Raw genomic sequence first — 15,613 nt, 5'->3', positions numbered from 1 at the left:
CACCCCCCCATGAGCCACAGCTCCTGCCCTCCCCCTGCCTCGGCAGTGCCTGCTCCTGCGCCTGCCCCCTCCCTTACTGCGGGGGGCGCTAATCTGCGCCCCCCCATCCCTTCTCTTCCCTTTCCCCTCCCCTTCCACCACACTGGACTTACCAGCTGGACGCAGCTATATCAGAAATTGGATCGGTACTGGCTGATATGCCTTCTTAAATATCGGCTATTGGTATTGGCCCCAAAACTATGTATTGGTGCACCCCTACCCCTCATTATGTCATACTGAAATATTTACAGGCTACTGTGTTATATTATGGAGAATATTGTGTCCAATAGTATTGTGTCCAATACTGTGGATAATATAATCTTGTGAAAATGAAAGGAGGCAGAGTTAAGGTTATTACTATTTGTATTACAACCAGAAAGACAATTCTTGCTCCATACATTTTACTGTCTTAGTTAGGAACACACACAACAAAGAGATGAAAAAATAATGAACAGCTGGAGTTGTTCAGCATGGAGGACAGGGTAACAGGAAAATAAATGTGTTGTACATGAGAGGCAGTAGTCACCTGATCATCCGGCTGGGTGTCATAAAAATAAATGAATTTAAGGAAGGGGATTTTAAGGAGGTGGAAATAGTGGCTGTACACATGCATGGGGTAGTATAGGAGAATGTGCGAAAGGAGTTGTATTTTTAGGTGCTTGCCTCTAGATTTAAGTTTCCAATGTTAGGCACCCATAACTGATATTATTAGCTTCAACTCATGAAAATATTGTGGACACTTCTTTCCCAACAAACTACCTCAACGAAACCTCACCTATAAATTAAAGCAAGCATACATTAGTAACTAATCCTTCATTTCTCAACTTATCAGCTTTGAAATGGTTTCCAAAAATAAAAATAAACTGTATAACAAACTCAAACGATTAGAAAGGAAAGGTTGATGCGTACCTCAGGAATAATCAGATTGGACCCATATAGAGCACAAGAAGGACAGCTCCTGGATTTTACCTGAGGACTGCAGCCCCACTCTGGTTATAAACTGTTTGTGCCTCTGTGCCCACTCAGAGAATGCTAAAAACCAACAATGCTTACATTACAACCTCAGTCTTGTGGAATGGAGAGCCAAACTCAGCCTTAAGAACAACCCTGATATTACCATATAACAGGTTGATAAAGGGGTGCCACAGTTGTCATGGACAAAACATCATATGTACAGAAAGCCAAGAGAGACAGCTTTTCAACAGTTTTACATGGATTTTATGGCATAATAGCACAACAAACTAAATCAACTCTTAAACACAGAAGATAAATACTTCCACCTCCGAGAAACACAAGCCAGACAACTTTTACTTATTTCCCAAGATCCACAAACATGGCAACCCAGGATATCCCACAATCTCTGGCAATGGACCATTGTAGAGGGAGTTCTTGGTTACATTGATTTAATCCTATTCCCATATGCCACCAGAGCTGCCAGCTATTTGAAAATAGCACAGATTTTCTAAAGAAACTAGCTTTCATTAACAAGCTTCCAGCTACTACTATATTACCTACAATGGACGTTACATCACTGTACACCAACATCCTCCATGAGGATAGATTACAAGCCATAAAGAACATTATCTCTGAGAAGGACACTGCTTCTGTTTTCATCACACTTTCCTGTTCTGTCCTTGTTGTGAGTTATGTTAAGGCAAAATGAGTTATGTTAAGGCTCTTAGCCATAGTTTAGGCCAGGGGCGGGCAATTATTTTCGGTAGAGGGCTGCTTACCAAGTTTTGGCAAGACACTGAGGGCCGCACGGGTAGCCCCGCCCATTGATAGGTGCTGCACCCCCTGGTCACCATCTTGGGACTGGCTGCTGCAGGAGTTTAGTTCTGCCACCAGCTTCCCCTGGGTCCTGCTGCCCCTGGCTCCTATCATCTTTGACAGGCAGCCAGAAGAAGATAAATATTAATTTTCTCAATTTTTAGGGGCCCCGCAGGGGCTGGATAGAATGACTTGGTGGGCCAGGTGTGGCCTGCAGGCCATATTTTGCTCACCGCTGGTTTAGGCCTTCCCAGATCTAAGCAACAAAATTGTACAGAATGCCTTATAAGGCAGTGGAAAAAGTGAGTGCTGTGACTGATACAGTGGGTGAACCAGGTACATCAGTATCCCTAAAAGGAAACAAAACCAAAAACTGAAAAGGATTGGAGTACCTTATCTAAAAAGATGAGGTAAGGAACCTGAAGATTGGACAATTTGGGATGAGCAAGTTATAAAAACAATGGACAAACAAAGGAACAGTGTGCGTTTGTGCTGTTATTCTGGGGAGTTGGGAGATGGACATGGAATTTGTGCTTGAACTGCAGGAAAACCAGACACAAACATCCCACGCACGAAGTGGACGACTCAAGGTCAGTACCACTGAAAGTCATTGATATAACTTCTTAAGGAGCCACTTGTCAGGTTGTATTACAGGGAGGAAACTTGTAATAATGGTTAGGGGTTACTATTAAAGTTCACTTGATACCAAATTGGATGAGGGGCCGTGTCAATCTTTGGCTGTGGGGGGTCTCTGGCAAAAAAGAATCCTATTGATAACATCTAAGGTACACTAATGACATCATCATATAGACACATAGGAAGGAATTTCTAGGGAAACTCCAGCAGGACTTTAACAACTTCTACCCCTCCATCAAACTGACTCTGGAATATTCCACTCATAAAATTAAATTTCTTGGACATCACTGCTAAAGTTTGCAATGGCTGTATCACCACCACACTGTATCAGAAACCAACTAATGGTTACAGCTACCCTCCATGCCAGGACCTCCATGAATCCCACTAGGTTCATCATCTACAGCCAGCTCTACATTACAGTTGTATCTGCTCTGATTCCACTGACTGGAATTCATACTTTTAGGGTCTGGAGCATGGATTCATACAATTACAAAACAATCCTAAAACCATAGCCACTCAAATCAAGACAGCCAGACTCAGACTCTGCTCTGACATGCTACAACAGCAACCTTGAGACAAAAATAACAGAATCCATTTAGCTTCAAAACCCTGGAGACATCATTAATGAATTCCAACCCCTTTTGGAAAATGACAGTCACCTCAAGGTAGCAATAGGGAACAAATCTCTCTTGGTTTAAGGACAGCCCCACACCCTCAAACAGTATCTCTCCAGCAACACTTTAACATCCCTGGTCATTTCATCATGGACCCCATAGTAGCCGTTGTTTTTAAAGATTTGTTATCTAGGAAATCTGAACGGAAAATTGCAGAACAAGAAATCATCCACAGACTGGACTGTATTAAGTATGATCTAAACCAAGACAATGGGTCTTATCCTATTACCAAATTTACTCGAATACAAGAAAAGGTTGTTTTCCTCAAGATGCATGGGGAAAAGACTCCCTTGTCTTACATTTGCATATAAGGAACTAAATACACTACCATTAAACTGCTGCCAAAGCAGCTCATGCTTAGTAATAGAAACCAACTATGAAGTAGATTAAATGCAGCCAACACTGAGCTTGACTATAAAATACATGGCCCACATTGGGGAAACATGCTGATGGGAACCTACCACAAGGATAGGTTAGTCCAGCTCACCTCAATAAGATATATGGTAGTGTGATATAGGACAGTTCTCAGTGCCAGCTATTTTTCAAATCATGATGAGCTACAGCACTTCATACATTTTGACTTCCTCTTCACTCCCACAGCTGAGCTGTGCCTTTCTTTCCCATTTCCAATTACTCCTGTTTCTTCACCAGCCTTAAATGTCTGGCAAACATTACCAAACGGGGCCCCAAACAGTTCACCCAGAATACCTCTGCTGTCCTTCTCTCAGCCTGGCACATATAATTAATACGACTTGAAAAGCTGTTGATTCTTGTGGGGCCCAGCCCAATGAACTATATGGTAAATCATAAGTCGCTTGGTTTTGGACTAATATCATGCATAGTTTGTACTATATATAAGTACAATATACAATATATTGTTTAGTAGAGCTTCTAAACAAACACAGGAGTGCAGATAATTGCACGACTACAATATGATACACAAATTTACTTTTAAATTTAAAAATATGTCTTTGCAGTATGGTCCAGGAAGGCATGTGAAAATTCTTTATTAAGTATATCTTTAAATAGGCTTGATCTAAAGAGATGGTCAAAACAGGTCAGAAAAATATTTTCTCCTGCATTGTAGATTTTAAATTTTAGAATATCTTTTAACTCTATAAATATTCAAAAAAGACGCTGTACATTTTTCACATAATGTAAGTTCAATACAGAAACAAAACAGCAAAAAGGAAAAGCCTTCAATCTTGAGAGATAAAATATTTAAAAAGATAAAAACTGGCAGTTTTCAAATACACTCTCCTGCTTTAAATGAAAAGAGCTCCTACCTGAGTGTGTGAAGGTGGTAAGCCTTTTCGACCATAAACTCCAATCAATGCATCTTTCTGAAGGGAGATATTGAATTTTAGAAATTGTGGCTGATCAATGAAGAGTTGTGATCTCCAGAAGATCCCAGGAGGAACCTCTTGTATTGCTCTTCGGCCTATATCAAGCTCTCCAGAATCTATAGTGTTGTTCTCTTGTGCAAATCCCCCTAATTTTCCTGGGATGTTAAAATAATTTTAAGAGATCAAACATTAATATTCCCTTTTAGTTTTCAGTCTTCTTTTAAATAAGTTGCCAAATATTTAGATTGATCTCAGATGGATTGTTATTTCAGAACTTTTTTGAAGACATTCAATATCCCAGAGAATTTACTCATATGAATCTTACAAAAACAAGGATCTCTCATAAAAGTACCTTCACAGGCAATATACTATGACTTTCCCAACATCTCTCTCTTAAGGAAACTCTTTTAGGATTTACCGTCATGCTTGATTGTTATGAACGTAATTACCTTACAAAGTATGTCTCTTAGTATTTCTTAAGGAAGATTATCTATGATGTTCATCAGTCATTTTACACATACAGTTATACTACAAAGTGCAAATTAAAGAGAAACGGATTAAAAAGCTTTTCAGTTTACTTCTATAAAACACAAAAACATCAACAGAATTTTCACTAAATTAAATAATACAGCATTTATTTAAACATCACTAAGATTCTCTGAAGTATTGTTAAAAGCAACCCAGCCAAGTGGAGAAAAAACAACAAACCCTGTATTCTCTATTATAAATGGACCTGAGTCATGAAGATTCAGATTCAAAACTCCTATGGAGTTCATAAATCAGACTACTTTCATGCCCTGAACTATACTGCACAAAAGCTGGCTGTATTTGAACCCAGCAACTTGGTTCACATAGTTCCAAAACCACAGACCTAGACACACACTATCATCTCTCCTCTATCTCAGGCACTTTCCATAACATACATCAAATCTGGTGTTAGGCAGCACACACTCTCTACTCCCTTTGAAGTTAACTGAGGTCATCCCATTAACAAATTCATTCTCACATTACCTTGAGAAACAGACAATTATAGAATGTATTTACATTTCATAAATGTTTAACCTGATGAGGAGAGGTTAAATGGCTTGCTCAAGGCCACAGAAGCAGCTGTGGTTAGAACCAGAGTCACAACTCAGGGGGTCCTGGCTCCTAACCCTGTAACCACCACATTATCTCAGGCTTTTTGTGGTACTCTCCCTAGATAAATGTGTCTCTCCTTATTCTCTTCTAAAGGACTGTTCAAAAAAGCAAAGCAGTGCACATAAAACATAACAGAGAACTTCAAGTGAAAAAACATATATAATAGTAAATTCACAGCATTTTAAGCCTTTAAAAACTGAACTGTTACTTTAAACTGGACATGAGAGTACTAGCAAATTCCAACAGAACAGAACAAAATGGGTAAAACTTGATAACTGCTACTATTTCCACTATCTGCCAAGTTGTGAATAGATATCCTTATACTAAATTCAAATTGCCCAAATTAAAAATTAACACCACAACCCTTTAATTGTTTGTTCAGCGTTCAAAGCAATAAGGGCCTAATCCCTACAGCCTTTGGGCGTTATCACAATATGCTACTATTTACTACTACTACTTTTTCTACAATGCTCCAGCCATGCTGCAAGAAACACCTGAGAAGAAGCTGTTCTTAGGGACCTAACAAATGTGACACTTAGGCACCCCAAAAAATCATCAGTAGACAAAAGAGGTTCTGAGAACTGAGACAGGAAACCCTAAAGACTAAAAAGTCCCAGATACCAAGTGCCGGAGAAGAAATGGAAGCTTGTTGGTCATCTTATCAAGGAAAGTCAAGGCACTGCCAGTCTACTACTACATTTACTTTGGGAAGAATAGTGCAGGAAGCAGAATCCCTCAAAGACTCCATAAAGCTGCTTCATTAACTCACTAGCAAAGACAATGATGTTTAGCGGAGGTGTCCTCTTACCAATTCACTAAGCCAACTTTAAGGAATGCAGCCAATAAGGTTGAAGCATGAAGAGAGTGGTTTAGACTAATAATCGGCATCAAACCTGGAATATCTAACTGAGTTCTTTTGCATCAAGCCTGTTTCAAACTCAGATATTGACCAATTTCCAGTTACCAAATCCATAGACTGAGACCTCATTCTGGATGTCACTTTCTTTGGATTTTATTACTAGGGACTAGCTGGTATGGACAACTTAAACAAGTGAAACCTGAAGCAGTTGTTTCAGGCTCATTAAAGATGTTTAGCTAGTACATTTTAACTACTATATTTTAGAATCCTGGTATGAGCAAGACTTGCACTTTAACACATGCATTTTCTAGTCTAGATTAAACTTGATGGAATCAATATAAAAAACTGAAGTGTAGTCAAAGTCCTATAAACCATTATTATTTTTAACATTTCAGCACTCAGTCTACTACAAAGTTTCAACCAAACCAATTTAAATGTGTTAGAACAAACTTGATCAATTTTTAAGTTGTCTGAACACATGTGCAGGGAAAACTTTTAAGAAACTGACATTCTGAATACTACTGTCCTGTTTTTTATGATTTACTTTCACAATTATCCATCACCTCATGCAACAAACAGCGATGCTATCTTCTCTGGAAAAAGTTAAAATACAAAAAAATGGATTACCATTTGAAACACTCATCAAGATCACAATTGATCCTTGTCATTTTTCATGTTGACGATGAGTGGACTGCTCCCTCAATTAAATGGATATTGAAGGACTACAAAAAAGCTCAGTACTGGGATGTATATCATCATCACAGCTATGTATCAATGGTGTTGAAGTCATTAAACACATCTCACTTGCAGAATCAAACTGATCTATGTACTGCTTTTTCAAGACACTGTAGAATATCTGATCTTGAAGAATCCAGAGATACCAATTTTCTACTCTCCTTATGATGACAGTTCATCTTTTCTAACTTTCTCCTTAACAAGCTTTCACAGCTTTTGTATTTTTCCTCTGGAAAAATGAGCCTGCATTTATTTACTTCAGTTTATTTAATCATCTGTTTTCTACCACCTACTTCTCTTAGGCCTGTTTTATCATATAAATTTACACTGATATAATAAACACTTATTTGCAGTACTGATTTGCCACTTTCACAGTTACTTCATAGGGAATGAAAAACAACCACCTGTGAAGAATGAAAATAAGGTGAGTTTTTGCCAGTTTGGCAAAATTGGTCAGGCCCACTTTATAAGATATCCTGCCTTGCCTTGCCCACTGTGCAGAAATTTCCAGATTTTAGTAGGCTAATTTCCCCTTGCAGGTAACAAGTGCAACTGCACCCCTCTCTTACTTCACTATCAAATGGGAGCCAACTGGACATACTGCTTCTTACAACCCTCTCGCACACTAACATCACCCCTCTCCAAATTGTCACTGTGGCATCCACTTGCCTTCTTAAGAAGGAGGCTTTGAAACAGTTTTTAACAATTCCCTGTTGTGCCCTAACAGGCATAACATGAATCTTGATGTTTTCATCACTTCTGTTTTAACATCTTAGGCTGCTTACACACTTTAAAAAAAAAAACTCCAAAAAGGCCTAAATGCACTTTACTGAAAGAAAAAGTGCATTACTTAAATCTGGCTCTGTAGTGTCTGTATAGATCAGGTTCTTCAGTGGAAAAGGGCAAATGTAGTGCCCATCTTTAAGAAAGGGAAAAAGGAGGATTCAGGGAACTACAGACCAGTCAGCCTCACCTCAGTCCCTGGAAAAATCACAGAGGAAATCCTCAAGGAATCCATTTCTAAGCACTTGGAGGAGAAGGTGATTAGGAACAGTCAGCATGGATTCACCAGGGGTAAATCATGCCTGACCAACCTGACTGTCTTCTATGATGAGATGACTGGTTCTGTGGATGCACAGCGACCAGTGGATGCGGTGTACCTTGATTTTAGCAAGGCTTTTGATACAGTCTCCCACAACATTCTCACAGGCAAGCTAAGGAAGTACAGGCTGGATGAATGAACTGTAAAGGTGGATAGAAAACTGGCTGGATCATTGGGCTCAGAGGGTAGTAATCAATGGCTCAGTGTCTAGTTGGCAGCCAGTATCACGTGGAGTGCCCCAGTGGTCAGTCCTGGGGCCAGTTTTGTTCAATATCTCATCAACATCCTGGAACATGGGATAGAGTGCATCTTCAGCAAGTTGCAGATGGCACCAAGCTGGAGGGAATAGTAGATATGCTAGAGGGTAGGGCTAGGATTCAGAGAGACCTAGACAAATTGGAGGACTGAACCAAAAGGAATCTCATGAGGTTCAACAAAGACAAGTGTAAAGTCCTGCACTTAGGACGGAACAATCCCATGCGTATAGGCTGGAAGCTGACTGACTAGGCAGCATCTCTGCAGAGAAGGACCTGGAGGTTACAGAGGACAAGCTGAATATGAGCCAGCAGTGTGCCCTTGTTGCCAAGAAGGCTAATGGCATACTGGGCTGCATTGGTAGGTGTGTTGCCAGTAGGCCAAGGGAAGTTATTATTCCCCTCTATTGAGCACTGGTTAGGCCACATCTGGAGTACTGTGTTCAGTTTTGGGCACCCCACTATGGAAAGGATGTGGACAAATTGGAGAGTCCAGTGGAGGCCAATGAAAATGGTGAGGAGGCTGGGGCACATGAGGAGAGGCTGAGGAAACTAGGCATATTTGGTCTAGAGAAGTGAAGACTGAGAGGGGATTTAATACCAGGCATCAAGTACCTGAAGGGGGGTTCAAAAGAGGATGTAGCTAGACTGTTCTCAATGGTGGCACATGACAGTACAAGGAGCAACAGTCTCAAGTTGCAGCAAGGGGAGTTTAGGTTAGATATCAGGAAGAACTTTCACACTAGAAGGGTAGAAAAACACTGGAACAGGTTACCCAGAGATGTTGTAGGCTCTCCATCATTTAAGGTTTTTAAGACCTGGCAAGACAAAGTCCTGGTTGAGATGATCTAGTTGGGGTTGGTCCTGCTTTGAGCAGGCGGCTGGACTAGATGACCTCCTGAGGTCTCTTCCAACCCTAATTTTCTATGCTTCTAGGATTCTAGACTAAATGATTCAAACACAAGTCCTATTCATTTGTATAATGCAGCATGTCTCAGAAGTCCAAACAGAAACCAGGGTGAATTTGCACTTCATAGATCAGTGGTTCTCAACCTTTTTTAAACTCAAGACACCCCTGGATAGACTTGAGACACCTCTTGGAAAATGCCAGCTCTTTGTTTTCACTCTTTCTGACCACAGAAAAATAATAGAGCAGTTTTTCTGTTGTAAAGAACTCAGAAAGACCACAACTATGGATTTCTATCTGAAATCTCTGGATTTATCTTGTGAATCGTATTTGTAAACCTAACAGTGCTAATGTTTGGCACCCCACAGCACCCTTGAGAATCACTGTAATAAAGTTTATGCTATACATCTCTGACTTAGTTAGTCTATACAGTGCAGATCTACCCTGCCTTCTGCCTGTCTTGAGACTAGCACAGCTAACTACTTCTCACCATAAGTCCAAAGGACAGAAATATCTGACAAAAACCTCAAAGTGTTTTCCTTCCAGTCCTCTTCCCTTCAAAAAATAGCCAGAAATACCGTTCCTCTCCCTAACTTTACAGAAACAATAAACAAAATAAAATAAAGGTTTAGACACTTAAATCAAATACTTTAAGCCAAAATATTTATGCATTCTGTTTGTTGAATTTCATTGTACCATAAACTCAACTGTTATTCAACTGTAAATAAATGTTTTCAGTGGTTCTTAGGTATTTATGAAAATTCAATTAATATAAATAGTTTCAGACAGTTTCTAAAATTTTCATGAACTTGAAAAAACTTTTCAGAATATTTACTAATGTTCTATGGGATAATTTGGGAAAGAAGTACTTAAAATTCACATTCATAATATTAAAAAACACCAAGTAAACAAAACATTAAAAAGATTAATGGTAACTGTTGTGGAGTATAACTGATAAAATTATTTTATTGTAACTGACACTATAATTTCAAGTCCTTCCTTTGTAGGCAACACTAATTAGAATATCAGGAGACAAGGCTAGATTTATAGACAATCAATAGCACACACTCTAATTCCTCCTATAACCTTGGTTTCAGACCTCCTACTGTGCAATGTTTGAGGTGGGCTTCTGTATATCCTTCTACAAATAACCATCAGTCATAACTGAGAATCACTAGTTAATTCTACAGGCATCACAAAACAAATGAAATCAAAATCTTCCTTACAAATGTACCTTTCTGGAAAAATCAATACAGCATCTAATTAAGAAACTATTAAACATTTCATTAACATGAAGTACTATAAACAATAAAAAAAGCTTGATACATACACGTGGCAGTTAAAGTCTAATGTATTTTAATTTGCTTGTAATATTTAAGTGACCTCAGTGTTCTAATTCCCAAAGTATGCAATTTAGGGATAGTCAAAATTGGGGGTGGGGGCTGGAATACATTTTCTTCATTTTACAATCAAGCAAGTGAAAACTGTTATAAAGGTTTTTTTTGCACTGTACGTGTTCAGATGACATATGTAAAATGATGCCAAGAGCATGTTTTAGGGAATGATTCCAAATTATCAGTTGAAAACACGTAAAGCTAGGACTCCTATATTTATATTCTTAGCTTTGATGAGTATTGCGGTTTTTAGTTTATCTATGCCCCATTCATCTTTTTACGAAATGAATATAGAATCTACCGACCCCAAATGGGCGCTGGTACAGGATCACAAATGCTTTGTAAAGCATTTGAGAGAGCCCCAGCTGAAGGGGCATGCTCTGCATGCAGCACGAGGGGCTGGCCTGGGACGTGAACTACTTGCGGCACACAGCTGGTCCCAGCACTGCATGCAACACAGGGGGCCGAGGTTTGAACTGTATGAGGCGCCTCAGATGGACCCACTGTGCTGCCTGCAATGCCAGATCCAGCCCCACACGCCACATGCACACTGGCCCCAAAGGCAACCGGGGGTGGGGGGGTGCAGGGCACGTGCCCCTGCCCCGAGATTGGCTGCTGCCAAAGCTGCTACTGGCTTCTGCGGGCAGTCGCTGCTCGCACCAGCCCCCCCTCTTTACCTTTTTTTCCCCCTAAGTTCTACCTATTTACATTCTCACTGACATCCTGTCACACTTTTAGCTTCTCTCATTCCTTGAAGTCTCAGAACAGCAGAGGCTTCCTATGCCTGAAGAAGGGTGACTGCGTCCAAAAGCTTGCTAAGAACTTTTTTCCAACTACTCAGTTGATCTAATAAAAGATATCACATCTACCCAAAGAACCTTGCCCATCTTCCTGTCATGCACTGATGATATAACCTGTTAAATGACCATTACCTTCCAAATCTACAGGTGAAAGCATTTTACAACAGATTAAATTATCCCAATGAAGGATTTACAGGATTTGGGGATCTTTGGAAGAAACAGAGCCTAAAAATGTCATTTGTTATTATAATTTGACTGTCATATCACTCCCTATTATTTCCAAAGACAAGGAATTGTACCAGCAGGTTTTTACTTGTTTTATAGAATTAAAAACAACAATAAGAAAAAAGTTTTATATGAAAAAAGTATTAGTTAGATATGGCTGATGAATACAGCAACTCTGTCAGCCACCACTGCACTCTGTGTGTGTGTGTGTGTGTGTGTGTGTGTGTGTGTGTGTGTAGATTCATTACACACGCAGTAGCTTCTTTCCATTGCTTGTTATAAGAAAGAAACCACCCATACACGGGTAGAGATAATGGATACCTAAGTACAGGCACCTAAGTCAGAGAACTAGGCAAAAGGAAATGAGAGGAGAAAGACACAGAGAGCTTTACTAGACAGGCTTCACAAGACTAGAAGATGACAGAGATGGAACTAAGCTATATTGTTTCTATAATTTGAGTTGGGGTGATTTGAAAAAAAAAAATCAAGATATTAAATGCTGGTAGAAGCTTCTTCTTCCTTTGTGAGAAGGAAGAAGCCTCTACTGGGGAAATTTCCAGGGGAGATCAGCTGCACCTTGTGAAGGGGAAAATGGATTTTTTGTAGCAAAACAAATACAACACTCATCAAACATTTAAATCAAGTTTTCCATTCAAAAACTATTGATTTTAAAGCTCCTGCTAGCCAAAAGTGCATGGGCTTTTAAAGGTTTCAAGAATCTTAAAGGGCAACCTGAAAAGGTGAAATGAATACAATTCCTTTAAGTGGTTTGTGTTTTAAAAGCTTCTTATAACAAAATAAATAAAGTATTTTGGCTGTATATATTGGCTGAATAAGATAAGACTACATATCCTATCCTACCCTGGAAAACAGATTAACGCATAGCCTACTGTACTCCAGTAAGAAGTCAAAGATAAAACCAGAACTCAAAGGAAAAAAATAGTAGGCATTATATAGCAAAGTCTCCCCCACCCTCAATCACAGGCAATATAGGCATTAATTTAATAACTCTAGGCATGTTGTCCTCTTCACAGAGATTAACCAAAAGAGGACATTAAAAAAAATCTCTCTCGCAGTTTTTTATGGCATTGTTCTCTCAGGAGTAGGTTTTACTTCCCTCTGGAATAAACAAGGATTTTGTTCTGGAAACTAGTCAGAGTTAATGGAAACCACAGAACTTTGAAACATCATATGGTAGTCTTATTTCTCTGAATTAGCCCCTCCTTGTCAGGTCTGACCCAGATACTGTAGGTCTTCCAAGTGTTACAGTTCTAAATCATTTCTAATTACTTGCAATAAGAATTCATTATGATATGGGCTCCAATCTTTGAATCTTTCCCATCCAGGAAAATGACTGCCAAGTACATACATTTGCAGGGAAGTTTGTTTTGGAGCAGGGCTGTCCAATGAGAGGCCTATGGAGCCATCACATGGCTTGCAGGCTGCATACAGCCCAGGAGCAGTTAATATGAACCTCTCAGGCCCCTGCAGCTGCCTTTCCCACTTCTGCGCAGTTGGGGAGGGCCCAGAGTGCCTGCCTGCCACTGGCACAGGGGACCATGTGCCACCAGTGATGCCCAGGAAGTGAGGGAGGCTGTGGGCCGCCAGTGCAGCCTGCAAGGTGCAGAAGGAATCCTAGAAGGGCCTGCCCTACTCAGTGTGTGGCTTACCCAGTGTGTGACCCAGGCCCCACAAGCCTATGCCTCTGAAGTCTCCAGCTGCAGAAGAATCAACGTTTTCCAATGAAAAACAATTGTATTAGAAAATGCCTAATCGGTTCTACTTACTAATGACAGAGTCAACATTATATAAGCTATAAAGTGATACAATGATATCTCATCTCTTCCACCAAAACCATCCATGGTATTTCTCTTAGCTACAGAGGCCAAAAGTTACAATGCACTAAACTGATGCTCAGCTGGTGAGGACGGCTACTGGTGTCGTTCCCTCCACCTGTGGGAGGAAAGATGTGCTCCCTTCCACTCTGAAATGCTAATGGTTTACACTCATATAGTACTGCGACTGTGTTAAAACTGTCTTGTACTTAAAATCTACAAGGCTGAAAAAGAACAAGATTATAAATAATTGATGCAAATGCAACACAAGTTCAAGGAAAGGATATCCTAAAAAAAGGAACTAGATGAAATTAGGGCCTCACTTACCATTTTCGCCAGAAGGTACCGATACAGTGTGTGTTGGCACAGTATCGGAATTCACTTTTCCATTCTCAAACGTGTCATTTTCAGTTTGTTGTAACTGCCAGTTGAGGCCAAACAGATGCATTGCTGGTGGCAAAGAATACATATAATTTAAATATTTGGTGCCTTTAATTACAGTGATGAGTCGCACCGACAATGAAATTGCCATGTTTTGAATCAGAACAGTAAGATCAGTGTTAAAAATATCTAATAATAGGAATAAGCATTATTTTAACATATGCAGTTTTCATTGCATATACCACAAAGGAATTCCTGCACATACACTTTAATGACATAGTGCTATGTGTCAATACAGTTGGCAATCAACTCTGTTAAGCAACAGCCCAGTCATTCAGACTAACTGTGCACTCACTACATCTGCTCTTACCTTGAGTCTTTTATGCATGTCCCATTAACATGAAGAGGACAGCTTCTAATTGTGCCCTTTTGCCTTTCCATCCCTAAACCTCTGGACAGAGAAGTCACTTCAGTTTTGAAAAGAGATTCCTAAAACAATTTCCTAGAATAAATAATTCTATAAAGACATGGGTATGTTCTGATCAGCTAGCAGGATGAAACAAAAGTAACAAGACACAGAGAGAAAGATGGTTTCAGGGGGAGGATGGTAGCCTGTGACTTGAGAGACGAGTGTACACGCCTGTGATTAGAGAGCAATGCACGCTTCTTTTCTTTGTCACAGACTTCCTATGTGGCCTCAGGCAAGTTACTTAATCACTGCCTCAGGAAAACATTTCCTTATCTGTCAGGAATGGAAGGAAGCTAAATACATTAAAGATTCTGCTGTCCTCAGATGTTACACAAAAGAAGACAGTGTAACATTTGAGACAGGATACTGGAGATGATTAATTTTTCCCAACTTTTTTCTTAAAAATTAAGACATCAAGTGTAAATGTACAACAAATTAAAAAAAACAGTAAGAAACATTTGTCTCTGGTATTACTAGGCTGTACTTGTTTGACTTCAGTGGAGTGGTACCCTTTAGAACCAGGGATTCATTAATCCCATTGTCTAAGACTTCTATAGCAAAAATTTGTTTTACTATAAAATTGTTTTTTCTGCGATATGAAATATTCTCAATCTTCTTAATATCTAAGGTCTGTTTTCTCCCAAAGAACCTACCATACCATCAAAACCTGATTTTATTTTAAACAGTCTCCGTTAGTTTTGTAGCCCACAGGAAATAACATTATTCGCTGACTCTGCAACAGTAGTCATCTATAAAATACTATTGCTAGTGCTAAGTCTGAGAGTGATATTGGTGTATGGAAGTATGCTAGCCAGTGCACTTTAGCTTGAGTTTTTTAAATGAATACAAAATATTAAAAAGTTAAAGCACTATCTCCCATTTCTCTCTCCCTTTTTTTCCTTCCATCATGCACATCTCATTCAGCCCTTCTATATACTTTTGAAATGCATCCCTTCATCCCATTTGGTACCATCTTTAATACTTTCTGTATTGACCCTGGTCTTTCTGTATTGACCCTGGACCTGATCCTGCAGTTCTTGCTTAAGA

The 15,613-nt window shown here is 39.5% G+C and overlaps 1 protein-coding gene across 9 annotated transcripts in view; it reads right to left on the bottom strand.

Moving 5' to 3' along the window:
• TENM3 (teneurin transmembrane protein 3) overlaps positions 1 to 15,613 on the bottom strand; it is a 540,570-nt gene that overhangs the window by 113,015 nt on the left and 411,942 nt on the right. For all 9 annotated transcript variants that reach the window (XM_025207579.1, XM_025207580.1, XM_014521286.2 and 6 more), the window contains 2 exons: positions 14,044 to 14,166; positions 4,406 to 4,620 (listed from right to left, as the gene is read on the bottom strand). In XM_025207579.1, coding sequence (XP_025063364.1) covers positions 4,406 to 4,620; positions 14,044 to 14,166 — 338 coding nt within the window. The remainder of the gene's footprint in view (positions 1 to 4,405; positions 4,621 to 14,043; positions 14,167 to 15,613) is intronic.

This window comes from Alligator sinensis, unplaced genomic scaffold, assembly GCF_000455745.1.
Source record: "Alligator sinensis unplaced genomic scaffold, ASM45574v1 scaffold354_1, whole genome shotgun sequence".
In the NCBI taxonomy this organism is placed as follows: domain Eukaryota; kingdom Metazoa; phylum Chordata; order Crocodylia; family Alligatoridae; genus Alligator; species Alligator sinensis.
Note: the sequence above shows the minus strand (reverse complement) of the source record. Positions and strands in the feature narration are given on the sequence as shown.